The 23,614-nt window shown below is 24.9% G+C and overlaps 1 protein-coding gene across 3 annotated transcripts in view; it reads right to left on the bottom strand.

Annotated features, from left to right (window-relative positions):
- Nucleotides 1–2,121: 2,121 nt before the first annotated feature.
- LOC111620098 (leishmanolysin-like peptidase) overlaps nucleotides 2,122–23,614 on the bottom strand; it is a 52,211-nt gene continuing 30,718 nt past the window's right edge. For all 3 annotated transcript variants that reach the window (XM_023361941.1, XM_023361942.1, XM_023361943.1), the window contains 13 exons: nucleotides 20,544–20,693; nucleotides 20,329–20,448; nucleotides 20,176–20,254; nucleotides 17,615–17,757; nucleotides 11,036–11,110; nucleotides 9,682–9,784; nucleotides 9,537–9,606; nucleotides 7,078–7,183; nucleotides 6,900–6,971; nucleotides 6,700–6,807; nucleotides 6,525–6,618; nucleotides 6,147–6,447; nucleotides 2,122–3,327 (listed from right to left, as the gene is read on the bottom strand). In XM_023361941.1, the coding sequence (XP_023217709.1) occupies nucleotides 3,177–3,327; nucleotides 6,147–6,447; nucleotides 6,525–6,618; nucleotides 6,700–6,807; nucleotides 6,900–6,971; nucleotides 7,078–7,183; nucleotides 9,537–9,606; nucleotides 9,682–9,784; nucleotides 11,036–11,110; nucleotides 17,615–17,757; nucleotides 20,176–20,254; nucleotides 20,329–20,448; nucleotides 20,544–20,693 (1,572 nt within the window). In that variant the 3' untranslated portion in view covers nucleotides 2,122–3,176. The remainder of the gene's footprint in view (nucleotides 3,328–6,146; nucleotides 6,448–6,524; nucleotides 6,619–6,699; nucleotides 6,808–6,899; nucleotides 6,972–7,077; nucleotides 7,184–9,536; nucleotides 9,607–9,681; nucleotides 9,785–11,035; nucleotides 11,111–17,614; nucleotides 17,758–20,175; nucleotides 20,255–20,328; nucleotides 20,449–20,543; nucleotides 20,694–23,614) is intronic.

Genomic DNA, 23,614 nt, shown 5'->3' on the forward strand with positions numbered 1-23,614 from the left:
TCGAAAGTGTACTGCCATTGAGTAAACAAATTGAGTAATATCATCAAACAGAAAAGGTGGCCAGAATTGATCAACAAAACAGGTGTAGCATTTTACCACAATAATGTCAAATTTCACACAAGTTTGGTAACTGGTCAAAAACTGTTATAACTTAGATGAGAGGTGCTATAACACCAACCATATTCGCCAGATTGAGCACCCTCAGATTATTACTTGTTCCGGTCTATACAAATTTTTTTAACTGTAATACATTTACTTGAAATGACAATGTCAAAAATCACTTGGATCGGTTTTTTGTAAGCAACGATCAAAACTTTTATGAATGTGAAATCATGCTACTACCAGAAACGATGACAACAGGTATTTGACCAAAATGGACAATATATAATTCAATAAAATATTTATTTATTATAAAAATATTGTGTTTTTTTCCACGGAAAAAAGTTAAATTACTTTCCGAACAACCCAATATATGCAAAAGCAATGCCAAAATAGGGAGAATTCTATATTTCTATATATATATTTTTTAATTCTATATCTAAAAGTCACTCAAAATAGAATATAATCATAAATTAAAAATTAATGGTCTAAAACCACATTCCTGAAAATAAGTATCAGCATCTCTAGACTTGAATTTAAAAGTTTAATCTTTTAAAAATGGAAAATATTAAACTAAAAGCATTTGTAAAATGTGTTATTACTATTTTAAAAAGTGTTTATTTTATGCAAATATATATATAATATAATTATGATTATGACAAGAATTTAATATATGAAGAAATCATTATTTAAAATTAAGATAATAAAATGAATATTGAAAATTATTTTATAAACCAATCAAGAAAAGACAGAAAATGAAAAAGTCACTTTAGACAGAGTATTTAAATGATTCCAGTTGAGTCATTCTCTGTTATTAGAATTCAACTAGTTCATGGATGCGGGGAGGGAAATCCTTGATTTCTGCCAAGTTATGTCAGAAATATATAAACATCTCTAATATTATCATTTCTGTAAATTTATTTTTTTTAATGTTCTAAATATGTATGATGATAATTATTATCCTTTTTGAGTAAAGCGTATTATCATCTGTTCATTAAGCCATTTGAAATGAAGTATCTTTTGCAAAACATGTTCAATGATCAATTTGAAATTCTCGAAGCACCTTGGTGGATTCCATAACAGGGGTTAATATAACATGCAAGAAAATCTTTGACTTGAAGAAAACTGTGACAAAAGAAGTATCAAGAGATCCTGAATTTTAGAAAGGTTATTCAGAGTATCATCATATCAAATATTTGTTAGAGTGTGTCACTAATAAAAGCAATGTAAAATTGACATTTGATGATATGGAAAGGTTGCTCAACACTTCTTATTTGTGAATGTGGTATTATTGGCTCTTTGATTCGAAATTGTACTGGCTAGTGAAGAAACTGCATAATATTTATGCTGCAAGTAAAGTGTTGTTTCCTGACATTCTCTCTTTCCAAAAATTTTCCTTGGACAGCTCTGATGTAAACTTTATCAAGAATATCTACTATCAGGTGGGAAATGGTGTATTAGATGATACTGGAGATTTCAGGAAGAACTATGCTAAGCCAGCACAAATGAACTTTTGGTACTTGAGTCATGAACACATTGAGACTCATCTTGAAAAATTGCTTGATGAATGTAGGAGGGTTTTTCAAACCCAAACTTAAGACTTTCTCTGTGCTATTAAATATGCAAGCTGCTTCTTTGGAAACTTTCTGTGCATTCATCCATTTCAAAATGGTAATGGCTGAACAGCTCGACTGTTGTTGAGCTATTTGTTAAAGCCATTTACAATTGTCCCACTCTTTATATATCTCCGGAAATATATATGACATATTCTATTCATTCTATCTCTAACTGCATTACTATTTAACAAAAATTCACTATACCTTTAAAATGCAGTCTAGTTTACATCTGTCGAACGAATGCGCAATCGAGAAGAACGTGCAGTTTGGAATCTCCGTTATGCAAATTTGAAATATATTTCGATTGATAATTCGACCCTGATGAAGGTTTGTGAATCAGACCGAAAACATTCGACAGATGTAAACTAGACTGCATTTTAAAGGTATAGTGAATTTTTGTTATATATGACATATACCTGCAGTGCCATCAAAAGATACTAGTGTATGATGAGGGAATGACTAATGCTTCTGCCTTGTCTAGATTTATTCTGGATGCTGTGCTAAGCAAATTCAAAGAATGTTGTTTTGTTATAGATATATGTTAACGATAAAAAGATTCTGTTTCATTTAAGAAAAGATTTAAATTACAATATTTAAATATAATTAAGGCATCCTTAAATACTCAATAAAATTACAAGCTCATGAAATAATATATTTATCAAATTTTGAATTTTTTGTTAACTTTTATAAAGTTTAATTAGGATCAAAATATTTTACTTAGTAAATTTTTTGTTCTTATAATATACATTCCACTTTTATTGCCAAGTTATCTGACTTAGGAATAATTATAAATTACAAAAATAAAATATTTAAAATTATTTCAAAATTTCAGATGCACATTTTTAACAAATATCTGCAATAAAACAATCAATAATATAATAAAAATAAACATTTGAAAAAGTTTCGAAAAAATTTGGCTACTACTCTAACTGATCTACAATAATACTTTTTGTACTTAATTATTTAAAAATTCAAAAACAGATCATTTACACAAAAAATCTATAAAATATAATTATGCAACAACCATATTTTGATATGTTTACTTTTATAATCCCAAGAACAGGACATAGCAACTATCTATGCAATTAGTTAAAAGTTAATATGAATAATAATAATAATAATAATTAATCATTTATTATTAAATATTTTTAGATGTGAATAATGAGTATTATAACAAATCATTCTTGCAATTTAGACAAAAAAAAATTCTGAGATGGTAGCTATGTCACTGTTTGGTAAAAAATTTTAGAAGTTAAACATCCAAAATTAGAAAATATTTGTACAGTTGGAAATATTAATTTTCTAAATCTAATAGTTTATAAAATTATTATATTGTACAGTTGTTCAACCGAGAGATTCTTTAACATTCATAAAATCTCACAGTTATGCATTTTTAAAATGAGCAAATATATATATATATTTATGTATGTACATTATATATATAATTTGAAATTATTTTCTTTAGTTATTAGGTGGTTTCCACTTTTTGTAACGATAATAACCTAATACTATTGCTACAATAATCATTATTGTTATAACAATTAAAGCTAATATAATAAATAATAAATAATCCTCAATAGCTTCATTGCCTTCTTTTACTGATTCGTTGATTCTGAAAAAGAAAGGTTGACTCTTACTTATTACCAATATCTTAAAAGCATTTTAAGATAATAAAATTTAGCTACTTATTACAATATAAAATAAATTAATTGAATTTTAAAAGTCTAAGCCAATTATATGCATTTCTAAGCTAATTGTATTTTGAAAGTTTACTTGAATTTAAAATCTTAAATTTTTTTATATTAATAATTTATGCAATTTTAAAATGATAAAATTATTAAATTAACAAAAATAAAAAATACTGTATACATTTAATATGTATTACATTAATGTAATTGTCAACAAATATAAAACAAATACAAATCACTTAGAAAAATATTTAAGTAACTTAATTTTAGAAGAGTATAATCTAAAATATTATCTGTCATAAAAATTAAAATGTATTAATTAGAATGTTAACACAAAGTTATTTTAAATAAAATTTAAATAAAAGCGAGAGGGAAAAAAAATTGTCAGTTTTAACATTCCATAATTAAAATATTTTAAAATATAAACATTTATCTATATTTTTTATTGCTTTTTGCCCTTAATTTCATTAAATGTTTCTACTAATCTAAACAGTTATTTATTTTAGGACTTATCAAAGTTATTTTTATCTGTATAATATTAAATAACTTTATTAATTAAAGCAAATAATATATTGATAAATTATTAATGAGTATTGAGCAGAAACAATATATAAAATATTTAAAATAAAATAAAATGTTTTCATAATGTTGATTTTAAGTTATGAAATGTTGTCAAAGTATTTTAATTAAAAAATATTTTATGTATTTTATCAGTATATCACACATAATACAATGTCAGATAAAACAGATAAATCATTATCAAATGTTTAGAGCCAAGAAATAGGTTAAATAAAAACAATTTTCTGTCATTTGAATACAAAATTCAGCAAATAATTTGATATGCATTTTTGCACAATTTTAGAGACAAAGTTTTTGGAAAATATTAAGCTCTATAAATTTAGAATTTAATAACAAAAAATAACAGTTAATTGTTAGAATTAAATTTTCCTACTTTTTAGATAGTTAATAAATTTATAAAAAATGAAATGACAGGGTTAAATGAAAAAAAAAATTGAGGCTAGTATAAACATCATTAATTTTTCAAAAAGATACTAAAGTTACATTTAGATTAACAATATAACATATTAATAGCATTTGTACAGTAATAATGTTTCATATTCATATAGTGTTTACTAGAAAAATTATGAAAACAATTAACAAAGAATTATAATGAGTTACATGTTTAAATAAACATGGTAGGCTATTGTAATCAGATTATCTAAAAGTGATTATGAACAATACACAAATATCAAATCAAAGTTATGAAATATGACAACTCCACAAGCAATAAGGTCCTACTGTTATATAGATATAATACTGTAAAGTTTGTAAATATTTTGAATGTCTGTTTTTAGTTGCCATTCATAAAATATATTTAAATGAATTGAATGTGTACCATAGCTTTTGATAAAAACTTGTAATTATTAATACATATTCTTTGAGTATAAACTGAGTTCAGTTGTACTATAAAACTAGATGATAGCTTTTAACTCAAAAATTCTAATTATAATCAATATTAGTACATCAGATATCAAAAGCAGTGAAAATATTTCCATTGCTTCAACTTTATTGTCATTTTCACAGATGAATGATGAGTTGAAATTATAGCAATATTCTTAAAATGACTATTAATAAATGTAGTAGTCACTTTAAAGAATTCTATAAGAAAATATTTTCAGTTTAGAAAATTCCAAACAAAGAATTATCAATGTATTAGTACAATTAAGATATGTCTATTAGATAGTTGTGGCATTCTAGTATGTTTTTATACTGAAAAGGTAAAGTTCGGTAAAGTAAAATTATGAAAGAATTGGATATGCATGTAAGAAGTTGTTTTGTTAAGTTATGTTTTACAAAATAATCATATTATGTCTTTACAAGAGAAAGAGAGAAATTTAATGTAGAACTGTATCTTTATTGCTACATCTGCATCCACTTTTATTGTAAATGAGAGATTCATCTTGATCTCATGAGTCAATCATATTTACTCCAATTAAAAACATCAAATTTTAGTGATAATAAGTTATTTTTGGAATTTTTCCCCCAAATTAAAATTTACATACAAATAGTTAAGTATAGGTTTAAATATATAATGTAAGTTTGTAATTATTGGTCCTATCTTCTTAATACAGTTGTCCCTTGATAGTCTGACGCTTTGTAATCCGACATGCTCAGTAGTCCGACACACCTCCCATCAAGGTACCCATCCCCGTTATGTGTCTGCTTGCACAGAAGCATGTCGCGACGTGAATCTCCCCACCCAATTCTTACACGATGACACACATTTCGTGTGTTTTCTGTGAGCAGTTCTGTTCAAACAGTTGGAGTAGGGAATATTGTATGCTACTGCTAGCAAAACAATGCCAAATATGTAATCACTTTCGGTAATCTGGACACCCCTTTAGTCCCATACCTGTCAGATTATCAAGGGACAACTGTATTTTTTTCTAATAGTATATAGAAATAAAAACCAATTTGGCAAGCAAGTGAAAAACAGCATTGTCCAATTTTCATTTGTAGATTAGAACAAAGTCATACTTTAAAAAGGTTAAAAAGTACTCTGAATGTGAATGAGATTTTATTTTATTAAAATGCAGTTTTGAAAATAATTCAATTCAAATAAACAAGTTAAATTTTGTTTTCTCTTAAATTTACATAAAACAAAAATACAGAGAAAGAATGATAAAATATGAATTTTTAGAATGAAATCAATATTTAATAATTATAGATGAAAATAACTTACCTCATGCCAAGAGCTGAAACTTCTAGTTTGGATTTAAATATAAAAGAAAATTTCCCATTCATAACAAATTCTTTAAGTGACTTTATTAGTGTATCATTAGTTGATATTACATTTACTTTCATTATATAATAATCTTCTATTCTTACAATTTTTGAATATTGAGGAATAATATCAACTTTACTTCCTAATTGTAAATGTTTTAAAGAAGCTATATGCAATTCTTCTATTGTTCCCATTTTTAATACTTCATCCATTATTGTTAAACTAAAATATATTTCTATTTCTATTTCATCCAACTTTCCTAGAAATTATAAAAATGATTTTTTTTTTTAAATTATTATTAACATTTATTTAAAGTTAATCATGTCATTTACAAACCTGATACTTCATTTTCAATAAAATTCTTTCTAAATTTTGTTGAACAAATAATACTCCAATTTGGACATATCAAATTATATTTTTCTCCATAATACTGCAAAAAAATTAATTAATTCAGCATTACTATGTAACCTAATTTATAAAAATAAATATTGTAAATAAAATATTAAATAACCTCAATAGTAAGTTTAGTTTTTTGTGGACAGTCCATCCAAAAGTCATCTATAAACATCTTCAAACTACCATTTTCTAAACATTTATACATTCCACAGAAGCTGTTTGACTAAAATTTAAAAAAAAAAAGGTATAATTTCATTTATAATAAAATTATTATTAAATATTATATTTAAAATTTAACATTTATTTACTCCTTACTTTATTCTCATTTATTAATAAAATGCATGCTGATATTGTTTCATTTGTATATAGAGCTGTTTTACAATAACTCTATTAAATAAATAAATAATATTAAAATATAATAATTAAACGTTTCTGTAGAAAATTTATTGAAAATCAATATATTATATAAAAAAAATATTACTTAACAACTAACAGTAGAATTAGGCTTGTAAATGCCACATTTCTTCCATTGACTAATTTTATGGCAATAACTTTCTGTTAAATGTAAATAATCACATCCCTTCATCCTTCTATAATCACTAAAAATATTAGTATAAAATTTTAATCATTAAAAATCTTAGCATAAGAAAATAGTTCTAAAATTAAATTTGACTACAGAAAGTATTTTGTTTAGGACATTTAAAAATTTAAGTTCATTACAGATTATTTTAATAATTATTGATTCAAAGTTGCCATATATCATAAGATAAGAATTTACAATTATTTTATAGAAATTCATTCTGAAAAGAAAGGAATAACATAAAATTATAATACTTATTGTAAGGAAATTAAGATTTTATTAAATCACACAAAAATATATTTTATTTAAATTATTAATGAAATAAATATAGTTGCAAAAGTGTTAAATAATGAATGTAAAGTTTAGTTATTTCATCTGCTACACAAATTATTTTTAAAACTTCTATATTCAAAAATATTAATTTAAACATTAATAAAACTAGTAAAAAGCCAGGACAGCGAACTTTTTACATGTTTTACATATTGAGGCAGATAAGTGTCAACAATAAAAAGTTGAATTTGCCGTAAGACCATTTGTTCCTGACGTATGAAAAGGACATAAAATAAAGATGAAGAAGCCATGTATCACCTTCTGTTAAACTTCTTGTAAAAAAATTTTTTAAATATTCTTTTAAATTTAATTATTATTTTAATTGGAACTGCTTTTTACTTTAAAAGAAATTTTGAAACATGTATGTACTGTACAAGAAATTTGCATTTGTTTGAAATTCAAGAGATGAAATAATTGTGACCTTGAATTTCAAAGTTTCCAAAATTAACATATTTCAATATGCAAATTCCATGTAATTGATGTAATTTGTTAAGGAAATAAACTGCAGATAAACATCATGTGTCTGATGAGAACCACACAGGTTGCCAGGCAGGTTTCATAAAAAGTAAAGTAGAATTCCCTGAAACGTAGCCCAAATTATTTTTAAAGTAGCCCAAAAAGTAGTAAGTTACCCAAATCTAGTAACCTATAGCCCTACAATTATCTCAATCTGCTACTTGCCAATCTTGCCCAGCCATATTTTATGAGATAAGAGAAAAAGAATAGTTGATGGGTAAGGTAACACCAAAATGTGTTATTGTAAAAGCAAAGCCATGTTGACCAGATTAGGGTTATTCTTGATCTGATGTTCTCTTATATTGATAGTATGGAAGTACTTCAATCTAAATGAATGAGTCAACATATGCATATCACAGTTCAGACAGAATTTTCACTTCAAATTTTAAAGTAGCCATATTTCGAACTAATTGAATTTCTTAACATGTGAACTTCTATATCCCCAGCTGGTTACAAAGTAGTTACAAATTAACAAGTTTTCAAACTATCTGAATTCGAATTAACAAGGATTTTCTGTAACAGTGAAAAAAAATTCAAGAGAAATGCTTTTATGAAAACTTATGTCTATATAATTAAATCAAAAATTTACTGCTTATAACTTAAATTAGATTAAACTAATCTGACAATTAAAAAAGAAATTACAAGATGTTTATATATAAATTCAAATATTTAATATAATAATTTATTTATATCTGTTTTTAGTAAATATTAATTTAGAATATATGCAATTCTTCTATTGTTCCCATTTTTAATACTTCATCCATTATTGTTAAACTAAAATATATTTCTATTTCTATTTCATCCAACTTTCCTAGAAATTATAAAAATGATTTTTTTTTTAAAATTATTATTAACATTTATTTAAAGTTAATCATGTCATTTACAAACCTGATACTTCATTTTCAATAAAATTCTTTCTAAATTTTGTTGAACAAATAATACTCCAATTTGGACATATCAAATTATATTTTTCTCCATAATACTGCAAAAAAATTAATTAATTCAGCATTACTATGTAACCTAATTTATAAAAATAAATATTGTAAATAAAATATTAAATAACCTCAATAGTAAGTTTAGTTTTTTGTGGACAGTCCATCCAAAAGTCATCTATAAACATCTTCAAACTACCATTTTCTAAACATTTATACATTCCACAGAAGCTGTTTGACTAAAATTTAAAAAAAAAAAGGTATAATTTCATTTATAATAAAATTATTATTAAATATTATATTTAAAATTTAACATTTATTTACTCCTTACTTTATTCTCATTTATTAATAAAATGCATGCTGATATTGTTTCATTTGTATATAGAGCTGTTTTACAATAACTCTATTAAATAAATAAATAATATTAAAATATAATAATTAAACGTNCTGATTAAGGTTAGTATGTTGAAGTAATATTGAACTCTCAAATATAATAATGTATTTGATATTTCAATTAAGACAAACTAAATCAAAAATATAATCAATTAAAATAAAACTAAATTTATATATTTAAATTAAATTTAGAATACTTACGTCATACTACAGAAGTAATTATCATCAAGAGCACTGCAAGTTTCTTTAACTGCAAAATTACAACCTTCACCTAAAATTTAGTTAAGTTTTATTATTTTATATCTAAATATAAATTCATATAAAAAAGTGCATTTCTTTATAATACCTTTTCCCCAAAAATAACCATCTGTATTGGAAAAATTAACTTGATACCATCCACTGTCAGCAAATACAGCAGCACTGATAGGATCTACAGAAATATAATCTGCCTGAAAGTTAAAACAGATTTAATGAAGTATACTAACAATAAAATCAAGAATAAATAAAATTCTGTAAATTAACCATAAATTTCCTTAACTTATTTATAGAATTTTAAATATCTGTTAATATATAGATTAACCATTCATTATTGACAAATATTTAAAGAGCCTTACTAAATTACTTTTAATATTTATAAGTTTATATTTATTTGATTACTTTTTTATAATAAAATATAAAATGAAAAATAACCATTGAAATATTCATTAGAAACAAGGTTGTCATAAAAACTTAGTTTTTCCATCTTGCGATGCACCTGGCCTAAATTTCAATCTTTTTGAGTCTTTCTGAACTGATCACTTAATACAAAGTCAAACCCAGATACAGCTTTGTTATATATAGGCTTCAGTTGTTATGAAATATCAATTCATATGAACTTTTCTCTATCCCTTTGATCTTCAATATTAAATATACACTAAAATGTTCAGATATTACAAAGCAGTATATCAGATATAACAAAGATGATGCACAGCTGTACCAAAAAATAGAATATAGAACAAGGAAAAGCCAACCTTAGCATTTAAACTTAAATATCACACAATCTTCCAAGAAAGGAATTTAAGCTTTCCAACTAAAAATTCATTTTTGCTCCACAAGCAATTCAATCAGACTTCTTCCTGCTTTAAATGTTTAGGCATGCAACTATATTATTTTATTTTTTCAATGTGCAAGGTGCATTGATGTGAAAAAATACTATAAGGCATTGAACTTCTAAACACATGAACTTATAAATAATGAATTTATATTTAAAACAATCCCTAATGTAACTTGATCTGATATGATTGTTGGGAGAAGGTAGTGCAATGCGTGGATAATCTACCAAAGGAAAGAGAGAGTCTCCCAGGAAGGCTTTCTATGGGGAAACTGGGCTCTATTTAAATATGACATGTGAAGAAAACCTGAAAAATTCCATTCAGTCAGGCCACTGGTAAAGCTCAAACTCATGACCAAGTACCAATGTTCTGGAGTTTTATCCACTCAGCTACTGGGAAGCACCCACTAATGTAGTGAACCTGTAGTGAATATTAATCCACATACACACATTATATATAATGTGTGTGTATATAGATTAATACTTTATATTTTTTCAAGGTATTATAATTCAACTGACACTTAAAAAAACTAATCAACTTTACATAATCTCACATACACATGCTAACAATTTAAAATATTGCTGTTTGATTATTATAAATGCTACTTACAAATGTAAGATCAGGAGACATAATGCTACCATGAAGCATCACAGAATTCCAATGAGAATCAACTTCACCATTTTTCTAAAAATTGATGAGATTGCCAGGCAGGTTTCATAAAAAGTAAAGTAGAATTCCCTGAAACGTAGCCCAAATTATTTTTAAAGTAGCCCAAAAAGTAGTAAGTTACCCAAATCTAGTAACCTATAGCCCTACAATTATCTCAATCTGCTACTTGCCAATCTTGCCCAGCCATATTTTATGAGATAAGAGAAAAAGAATAGTTGATGGGTAAGGTAACACCAAAATGTGTTATTGTAAAAGCAAAGCCATGTTGACCAGATTAGGGTTATTCTTGATCTGATGTTCTCTTATATTGATAGTATGGAAGTACTTCAATCTAAATGAATGAGTCAACATATGCATATCACAGTTCAGACAGAATTTTCACTTCAAATTTTAAAGTAGCCATATTTCGAACTAATTGAATTTCTTAACATGTGAACTTCTATATCCCCAGCTGGTTACAAAGTAGTTACAAATTAACAAGTTTTCAAACTATCTGAATTCGAATTAACAAGGATTTTCTGTAACAGTGAAAAAAAATTCAAGAGAAATGCTTTTATGAAAACTTATGTCTATATAATTAAATCAAAAATTTACTGCTTATAACTTAAATTAGATTAAACTAATCTGACAATTAAAAAAGAAATTACAAGATGTTTATATATAAATTCAAATATTTAATATAATAANAGAGCATAATATAATATAAGATTTTGAAAGAAATGAGAAAATATTAGAAAAAAAATTCTAGATCCAAGCCAACACTTTCAAGAAGTAAATCCGCTAAATATTTTCTCAGGAGGCTAATAACAGTGTAGCAATCATTAAGGATTACTGCAGCACTTACCATAAAGACAGGAAATAACGTGTAAAGATATTAATTTAAAAAAATATTAGAACAACTTACGGCACAAAAATGAAAAACATTTGATGAAAAATATCTTCTCTTATCAGAAAAACATCAGATCTGTTGTCTGATAACGTGCGCTACTTAATTTTTTAACAAGATGATTAATCATTCGACAACTTTGCAAAATAATCATTTCAAACGAATATTCATGTCGTCCATTCAACACGTGCATATCTTAAATCGGTCAGTTTCATCCTTACGTATAAATATACTATTCTTATCCAAGGTATTATTGGTTATTTCGACAGTGACGTTTAACTGATACCCAATCATAAATTTGATAGCAAACTCATGTTCATTAATCCGTAATGAAAATTTAATTTAAATATTAGTCGCTAGATGGCGAAGATAGAAGAACGAGCCGATGTTTATATATATATATACATTTTTTTTTTAAGATTTTTTATTTTCGGATTTTTTAAGATAAGAATAACAAATTTTGATAAATTAATCGATATTCAATATTAATTTAAGACGCGCTTGTCAACTTCATACACAGTTATATATTTTTTTGTTAAATTCTTTTATACTTCAATGCACATGCTTTAATTAATTAAAATAACACTGATCTAATTAATTACTTACACTAACATTTTAATTATATGAATATTTTAAATTTTTTATAATTTCCAGTGTAAGCAATTAATCAATTTAGCTCTTTTAAACAATCAATTAGTAAAGTACTTAGCATAACTACTGTTATTAGCATCTGCACTTAAATAATGAATTTGTCAGAGATTTGATGATAATCATTATGCTACCAGAAAAAAAAAAAATTGACCAAATTTTGAAATTTAACTTAACACAAATTTATTAAAAGAGCATCATAAAATTTTAATTTTGAAATATGTTTACTAAAAATTAATTTAATAAATCATTTTTATAGGAAATATATAGTGATTTGATCAATCAAAAACATTCGTAAATGTATTATTATATATTTGTAATAAAAAAAATAAAAAGAATTTTAAAAAGGGATAAAATTAAAAAATATAAAAGAATGCTAGTCATATGCAAATATTTTTACTTTAAAACTTGTAAACATAAGTTAGATCTGTCTTGGCATTAAATATATAAATTAATCAAACAACTTGGAATAGAGCCACTCTTTCAAGAAGTGAACAGGAATCCCAAGTATTAATCAGAATTCTTTTCATTTCCAAAAATATTTTCATGTCCTACTCATAATTCACTCACTATAAACAAAAATCAATTACATTATCTATTCAAGAACTATACATTTATGTATTTCTTGATATAATTTTTTATACTTTTTANTACATAATAATGCTAATCTGAGAATATCAATTTAATATTATGAATGAAAATAAAGATCCTAGTTTTGTTGCTTCTTTCAATTCACAAAGTCATAAAAATTATCATTAATTTAAAATCTTCTACAAAAGTGATAATCAATATGTTCTTTCAAAAAGTGTAAATATAAAATATATTGAGAGAACTAATCTTAAATAATATATAAAAATATTTTGAGTTTATATGTAATAACATAAAGGAAAAAGTAAACTATGATATTAGAAACAGTTTTTAGTAGAATTACTCAAATCTGAAAACAAAACAACATTATTAAATGAAGTAAATGGTATGTAAAACAAATGGTCTGATATCCAATGTGTAGTGGCAAAAACAAAAAGAATTAATTTAATTTTTTCTACATTTCATTAACTAATATATAAATACAGTAGACCCCCCTATAAAACAAGTTCATATAATAAGAATTCATATATCACGACAAAAAAATTGCAATCGCATTCGTATAAACACACTAAAAGAAATTCATATAATACAGTAAAATGTCATCGCCGACTTGTGTCGCGACAGGATTGGTCAAATCTAGACCAATAGCAGATATTGCACAAACCATTGAGTTTAAACGAGCAGTGGCCCTACTAAAAACCATTTATTATTTAACAGCCATGAAAATTATATTTATATTAATGACGTCTCCAAAGTTCAGCGAATTTTTCACGGAAAAATAATTTATCAGGAAACATGTGCCCACCACTCGATGCCCCGCTCCACGACGAAAACAATCTTAAGCAATGGTGTTGTCGAATGGTGCACACTTGGTAAGTAATCTTACAATTTTTTGTTTATAACATAGTTTATATGGATTATTCCCAAAAAATTATATACGTGTTTTAGAAATGTTGAGTCAAATTAGTCTAGACTCGATTAATTTTATGGAAGAAAACCTTTCAAACAGCCGTAGTCCCTAAACTGCATACGTGCCGGGCTGTGATTGGCTCATGTATTAAAGTGATCGTAAAACATGAATTCATATATAATAGAACATATCTACCGTATTATAGGGGGGGGTCTACTGTATATATAATTATACATTAATACATAAAAACAAAACTAAACTTTTCATATTATTCATATAATCTATCATTTTCATATATTGAAATGTATTTAATATATGAAAATGATTTATATTGATGATTGATTATTCATAAAACCAATGGTTTTATTATTTATTGGTGAGATTAATTAATATAAAATGATATAATCTATTGAAATTTGATATAAATAAATAATATTTGAAACTTAAAAAAAAAAAATCCAATTCTACAAAATAATTTCGTGGAAAAAAATATTAAATTATCAACGAAACTTTCAGAATTATCATCAAGAAATAATATATTGCAAAAAAAAAAAAAATTAAAAATNTTGATAATATTCGTTTAAATCGTTTCAATATTAAAAATTATATCATAACTATATTAATATTTTATAAAGATGATTAAATATTAAATTGCAAAATATTTATTTATAAATAATTTAATTACTTTTAAAAAATTATTAAGAATATTAATTATGTATTATAATTGAATTATATACTTTCAACAAACAAATATTGAAATAACGCAATTGAAAACCGAATTTCATATAGCGGCACGAAACAGAAAGAAGAACATTATGCATGAAGCTGTATAAAATGCAATGAAACGGATAAATCGTGAACTGGTGTAATAAACAAGCTCGTATCGACTAACATTCTCTGTTTACTGTTGCCGCGTTAATCTATATATGGTCGTCTCCTTCGGCACCGTGGAGCCTAGATCAAATATCTTCGACTAAGCCAGAGCTTGCAACAATCGCTATATGTTATATAAAAACAGATTAAAAAACGTTTAGAATGACACGGCAAAGATAATTAGCATTCATTGTGGTACAAAATAGCACTTTTCTTCTTTCTTTGCTTCATTGTTAATTGGAGGATCAAAAGCTTACGCATGATTAACTTCGTACATGATCTTACGCAAGATTAAAATTATACATTTTTGAATTGTAAATAAGAAGATGATTATAGAATATGATGAACTCTATTTTTTACGTGTACGCTAGTTTCTTTCGTGGATTATTTTTTTCTTTTTTATGTTGCTTTGGAGGAATTTACTGTACGTTATCTCGTATATTGTATTGGATACTCATATCCTGTTTCAGACTTGTAAAACCAACATTACTCAAATATATTGCATTGAGAAACATATTAGAAAAATGATAAAGTCGAAGAGTAGAATTAAGATAATTTTTCCACATTTGGATTTATAATGGCATTTTAACACATTTCGCGTTTGATGGCGGCGTTATTGATTTCGATCGAAACTAGATTAAAAAGTATGAATCAGTTGAGCACTTTTTTTAATGTTGAATGATATCGAAAAATGTTAATTAGTTCTGTTTTATCTATTTTAACTTTTTAAATGAATATTTCATACGATATATAAATGAAGAAAAGAAGATTTCATATTAAATATGTAGACTATTGTTTTATTATCCATTTCATTAATATCATGCTATATCTCTACATAGTTTAGTTTTCGATATCGATTTATTAATTCAAAATATCAGTATACAATATATATATTTGATATAGGCTATCGAACAAAGCCCAATTATCATTAGCATCATTTATCATCAGATACGAGATGAAACTACTAGTTTATTATCGAAAGAAACATCTCATGTGTTAAATATAAGATGAATATTTTATTATATTAATATTATTTTTAGTATTTTGTTAAAAGATAGATTACTGATACATTGATTATAGACTATTCAAAACCATTTCATAGTTTAATACTTGCAAATAATACGGTAAATTATATTCGTACCGTTGTTGCACGAACAATATTTAATCAAGGAACTTAGAAATTTATAATTTAATATCAATATGTAATCATAAATTATTTATTTGTTTATTTGGTCGATCCGTGAATCATTTCAATAACTTAATACATCAATAGGCCCGTGACAATATGTGAATATGAATGCGTAAAATAGATATGTTGTATCTATTTTTCTTTATCATGGAAATTGAATTTAGTATTATTCATACGAAACATTAATCGTTCATTTTTCTCGATCAATAATTGAAAGTTTGTTCTTCGTTAAAAACTTACAATATCCGTTGCCTTATCTACATTTGATAGATTCATTTTTCTTTCGTAGAATTAGCATCCCCCCTCCTGAATACTGTAGGATGTTTATCCATTACAAATTTAAAATCGATCACTAAAGCCAACAATAATAACTAAAGACAAAACATTGGCAGGAAACCATGGCTGAATTCGTATCATATTTTTTTCACATTCTTCATGTAAATTTTATTTTTTCAGACATCAATATTATCAAATTTATCATAAAACATTATATAAATCAGTGATTAGAAAAGATTTTTACGCTGTAAACGAATTTCAATTTTAAACTCGTTATTATTATTATTTTTTTTTTATTTTTCTGTCTGGACACGCTACTAATTAGATTTTCAGTATATAAAGAATATTTTTCAATTTTTTATTTATGAATTTAAACTTTAAAAATTGTCTAGTTTTAATTAAAAATTGGCTTATCTCATACTTTATACAGTACTAAAAATAAATTAGCTAAAGTTTTAAATTAGTAGTTACTTAAGAAATTACCTTAAAACATGCAAACGTACCTCAAGCACCGTTCAATATCTTTAAAAATTGGTGTGTGTTCTACATTCAGAAGCTTAGTTAAGACATTTTTTTTTTTTTTTCTTCTTTCCTCTTTAATTTAATTCATTCAGTAGAGTTGAAAAACCGGTAAACCTGTATATATTTAACCCAAGGCATTTAAATAATAAATTGTATACCTCGTGGCAAATTTATACATTTGAATATGTAATTTTGTTAAACCATATGTCAATCCTGACAGATAGTTCATCTGGCCCGATTCTACGTTGTATTTTATATAAGACAAAATGATCTTTCTACTTTACATGAATTCAAAGTTTTCCTTTGAACCAATTTTAATAGTCGGAGCGCGCAGAGATTCTTCACGGAACTTCTTAAGAAGAACCTACTGTATTAGCGCTAGAGATAATATAACGCATTTTCTGTATAAATGTCGTAATAATCTTAAGCTTCCTTATGAATGAATAAAGGTAATTTATATATTTGATACGGTATGGAGGACAATTCAATTAAGGAAGCCTTAAAAAAAAAAAAAATTTCACAATCNATCATTTGAAAATTATACTATATTTTTATTTATTTATTTATTTATTTCACAATGATTCAACATCTAAGAATTTACTAATTCTAGAAGAAAAACAAAAATACCTTTGTTCCTAAAGGAGCACCAAAATTAATATCATCACAACCAAAATGTTCTTGCATTTTTTTTATAACAGTTGGTAATGAAAGTCTGTTAACATTATGTTTATCAGTTATGACAGGCCTTTTCCATTCTGAACAAGGGATTCCTAAAAGAGAATATAGTGCATGAAATTATAAATTTATTTAACTTTCATGTGTATCTGTAAATAACAAATCAAATCTCACTTCCAATAATAATATAACATAAGCAACTAATCTTTGAACATACATATATTATATACAAGGCAATTTTTAATTCATGCAAAATTTTAAACTTTAATAACTTTTTACCTGAATGAGATAGAAATAAAATTCAAAAAGTAATATATAGTATAATGATTGATTAATGTTAACAGTCATTTTCAAAATTGTGGCATTCACTTTAGAACAACATGTGTTTATCATAAAAAAATTATCAAAATTCTAATTCTCCAATTGGTGATTTATCAATATATTAATCAGTGTGCTATCAGTGCTAGCAGAATTATTAGACTATTCTTCTTCAAAAAGAATATTACTTCTGCTGCATATGTTGAATGATTGAAAAATGTTTTATCCCAAAATGCTTGTTGGGCATAAATATTATCTTGTTTGGTTTATGCAAAATGGTACAAGGTCCCATCACACAAAGCAAGTGTTTAAAACCCTTTACAGCATGTTTGAGAAGCATGTAATCCGATTAGATTATGAAAAATATGTTGATGGTGGCGTGGAGTGGTCACCTTGTAGCCCCGAGTTAAACCCATGTGATTTCTTTTTATGGGGCTATCTTAAAGATAGAATGCTCATACAACTATTTGAAGTGTCAATAGACACAATAAAAAAAACAGAAATAGTAAAGATTCCAAGAAAGACCTTTATTACAGTTATTGAATGTTTCAAAAATCAGTTAAAAACTATTATTGTGAGTGAAGGTAGTCATTTTGAAAACTTAATTCATTAAATGGCAATAAATTCTGTATAATATGTATTTTGAATTTTCTTTTTATCTCATATAGTTAAAAAGTTATTAAAGTTTAAAGTTTGGTGTGAATTAAAAAAAATCACCCTATATGTAGATATATATGATTTTATATATAATGATTAATATTCTATTCAAAAATCATTAAGTAAATGAATGATATAAAATATATTTTATTTTATACCATAGAAAAAATTTTTTTTAAATTTATAAACCTATGTTCAAAGATTAAATGCTTATGATATTAATAATATTAGAAATGAGACTTAAGTTACTTACATACACACATACAAGTTAAATTTATAATTAAATCTTAAATAATTAACATATTATAGTATATATATTATATGATACAATATATAATGATTATGATTAATATATACATAAAATGATTAAAATTTATATACAGTCAACTTGTGTTAATATGAATTGCTAGAAGAACAGTAGTTGGTTCACTTTATCAAAAATTCATATTAACAATGTTCAGGGTCAAGGTCGCATAATTTAGGGAGTTAAAGTTTATTTAGAAATTTTGATTGAATATTAAAGTTAAATAAAATTTTTTTGAAAAAACAAAATGTTCTAAATGATTTTCAAATCAAACAAAATGAAAAGGAGACTATTTTCCATTGAAATGTGGAGCAGTATATCAAAGCAGTCAAACAAAACAAAGCTAAAATAAATCAATAATTTTCTTTTTTTCTGTTGAAGATTGTTTGAAAAAGTATAAAATATTTTTTAACACCAAAAGAGTAAAAAAAGGAGCCAAATTTGGCACAAGGTAGCTGAACCTGGCATTATTATAGGTACTTCTTGATACACAAACTAGCATGTTTGCATGAGGCCACATCCAATTAAAAGGATAGGAAATAAGTGGGTGAAGAAAATCATGCTCCCCCACACATACACACTAAGATCCATAAATTCAGGAAAACACCCCAAATTTTTTTGCATTTCTTGAAGTTTCAAGATCAAGAGTCCAAAAATGTAAAAATCTTGAGGGATCATTTTTGACCAATTGCTATACTTTCTGTTATATATAACAGCCAGAAAAGTAAAACTTAAAGCATTTATATATTAAGTTTTACTTTAAAAAATATTTTTCCACTTTTAAATACAATAAACGGCATCAAATATTTGTTTAATAAAATATGAAATGAAAGCATAACTTTATTTATAGATTCATTCAATGAAAAACAGATTTAGCTATATTCTCATTCATGTAAATAACATTTAAATTATTCATATGTATTCTTCTACAGTTTGAATTTGCTTGTTTAAATCTCTCCTTTCAGAAAAACTACATTATGCAGCAGTGATATCATATGGTATTCAAATCTTTTACTTTTTATTTACAAATTTATCACTAAACCTCATGAAATTTTGGAGGATGATAATAACCTTTCATATTACTTATTATTTTTTCTTGAACATTGTCTTAATTTCCTCAAAAAATAATAAGTAATATGAAAAGTTATTATATTTTTCTAATTATAATATTTGGCATTTCAGTAATTAATATTCAAATAACAAAATTCAAAAAACATTTTTGAAAAAAGTTTACCAATTGATGAACAGTCTTTAAATTTTTTAAACATATCTTGAGAAAATCCAAGAGCATGAAATAATTCATGAATGGCTACCTATAAAAATAAATTAATTCATACATTTTAAATTATGTTTGATATAAATTTAAATACACAAAAATTACACTTGCCATCACTATTCTTTCTTCTTCATGTTTCTCTTTCAAATGAAAAGGACAAAAATTAATGAAACCAGCTATAGGTCTGTCATTCTGGTCTAACACACAATAAGAAGCATATGCAATAATATCCTAAATATAAAATATATTGAAATAATTTTATAATATAGCTTTTATAATAAAAAATAATCCAAAATTCTATATTTTATTTTAATGTTTTAGAATACCTGAGTTTGGCATAAATGTGTATTTTGAGCATTAACATAAAGTATATAATCAGCATTTTGGACACCATTTCCAGCAGGTAACGATAATGGAAGAGGATGTGGACTTGTGAAATTATATACATTGAGTCCATCTAAATGATCATCAGGTATCTGTTAATTTATGTAATTATTAGGCATTACTTTTTGAACATTGATATCATGTTTTACATTTATTTATATTTGCATAAATTCATTGTAATTTAATAGAACTATTATAAATCATATTAAACTATTGTGTTAATCTAATAAGTAAATTGATAAAGCTTTTTTTAAACTTTAGAAAAAATAAATTAAAAAAGTACATTTTGTGAAATATTTTCAGAAACTTTATATATTTATATATACAGTTTAACCTGTTTATCTCTAATCTCACAGAAATGAGAAAAAACTCAAAATAGACAAGTTTCAAAATATAGAGGTTCCTACACAGTAAACAGTAATAGGTTTAATTGGAAGTATGGTATTTTATTAATATAATAGCAAGTACTGTATATACCTGTATTTAGGTATAAATAAAACATTTTTGACATAACAGAAATAGTTTGTCAATAGTTTGATGCCTGACTTTCTTTGACTGGATAAACTCAGCCAATCAGAGAAAAGCAGGATTAACTGCAGCTATGTGCTGTATTGCAAGAAATGTTTCTCATTTACAATTTATGCTATCAAAATGTAGTCACTGAGCTTTGAATTTTTAATTGATACTTCAATCTATAATTTGAGATAGAGGTTTTGGGAGAAATTTATTTGATAGAAAATGAAAATATACTGAATTTAGACTGAAAATGAATGGGAAAAAATAAATTTTGAGATAAGGAGATTTTTGAGATAAACATGTTTGGGATAGACTGGTTCAACTGTTTGTAAAATTATTTGTAGACTATATATGTAAGATCACTAAATCTTAGTGGCTCTTTTTATCTAAGTTTCATCATCACCATCATATGGATTAATTGATATATTTAAAATATTTCAATATCCAAATTAAACATTTCAAAATATTAATAACTAAATTGAAATAAAACACAAATAACTGTAAGAAAATCTATGAAATTTTGTCAGCACTCCTTACATGATACTATAAACATATCAATTAATAGATTTTTTCTTTAAATAGATAAGTCAATAAGAAGTCTAAAAATGTTAATTTGATTTTAAATATTATGTAAAAAAAAATTTTTATGCAATGTTTAAATACATAAAAATTTTTATTATTAGTAGTCTGCTGATGACTTGTAATGAGTTGAAAATGTTTCAGAAGACAAAAAAGCAAGTTTGTGTCCACAGTTTAGCAAGTAACTGAATTATTTCATGAATATGGTGCCAATTTTTTTGGATTACAGTTCATGTTATAATTAATAGAATTCCCTTCAGTTAATCAAAGCATTATCCTATTTCTTTTGAATCTGAGAACTTGATATATCTGGAATATTATATCCATAATAAGAAAAGCAGAAACATCATGTATAGTTTTATAAATTTATGATCTTAATATAGTAGTATGTGTAGTATTGTATCTGGTTTTAGATTTTGTTTATAATAAACTTTCATCTTTTACATTAATTTGTATTACAATTCCTTAAAATTTGCAAATAAGGTTAATTGATATAAATTTGTATTTGTTGCTAGTGCCTCACTTATGTCATAATCTTATTAATGAATTATCTTAATAGTTTTTTTACTACTGTCAATTATTGTTGTCTATTTGAAAATGTTTATGCTTATTTGTTACTTTAAAATGTTTTAGAGACTTTTGTTGTATAGAGAAAAAATGTTAATTGGGGAGGCTGTATCTGTCCAATAATGCTGTTGCTTTCACCCTCCAGTGTTAAAACACTAAAAATGTTTAAATTAAAAATTTTGTTGTTATTAATAAAAAAAAAAACTATTATATTCATTCAGATCTGACTATGCTCTAAAAAATTTGATATCACAAACTATGTATATATCTATAATAAAATGATAAATGTATTTTCAAAGCACTTTAACATTACATTTAGAATATTTAAATTTAATCATATGTAGTAATAGTGAATAAGATTAATAATTAAGTTTGAAATTGTAATAAAAATATGCAGAAAGAATACAAGAATAAAAAATTGAAGTGCTTTCAAGTTCTGTATAATCAATCAGGAAACTTGATTCTACATAGAAACACATTTTAAAAAAAATCAGAATAAAAGTATGAAATAAAATAACTGAATTGCATAGTGTTTGACAATTAATCTTCAGAAATTTTTCACTTTTTAAATTGTCTTATTACTTTATTCATATTTAAATTAATACAATTGTATGCTATTTTAATACAAGAAAAAATACAATATATATTGTAATTTTTTTAGTGTTTTAAATATCTGCTACAAATATATTCAAATACTTAGATGTGATTTAAATTTAAAATCAAGGTATTTTTGATTATCATTAGAAAATCAAAATATTAAAAATACTTCAAATTGGGTTCTCTATTATTAAAATGTGTTTTCTTTAAATTTTAGTATGCATTAAAAACTTTTTACTGTGTAACCGAAACAAAATTATAATTCNACACACACACACACTACACAAAAGCCTGGGAACATTACAGTTAAATAGAAACACATACATGACACTACAGAAGGCCACTATATTGAATACATGTCATATTGTTAGGAAATTCCTGAATACAGACACACAGACTAATACACTTATTTAATTTTTTTTTTTTGTTTTGGTTGCTATGTCTTGACTCTGGTCCAGTATAGTACACAGCAACCGGTGTCAATCAAGTATAACCCACTAAACCCAACATAATAATAATAAAGTGAAACAAACAAATTTATATATATTGTAAAATATATTGATTAATTTAAAAAAGATACTTTCACTTATAAATAGCTCAGTTATTCTTTGAACAGAATGAAAATCAAAGCATTGCGTGTATTTTAAAGATACAGTAAACCCTCGATTTAATGGACTAATTGGGTGAAAAGGTATCTGCTATTGTCAAAAGTCCATTAAATCAAATGTGATTTAAAAATACATATTAGTAAAAA

The sequence above is a fragment of the Centruroides sculpturatus genome, unplaced genomic scaffold (genome assembly GCF_000671375.1).
Source record: "Centruroides sculpturatus isolate CEXI.00-Female unplaced genomic scaffold, Cexi_2.0 scaffold131, whole genome shotgun sequence".
NCBI lineage: Eukaryota > Metazoa > Arthropoda > Arachnida > Scorpiones > Buthidae > Centruroides > Centruroides sculpturatus.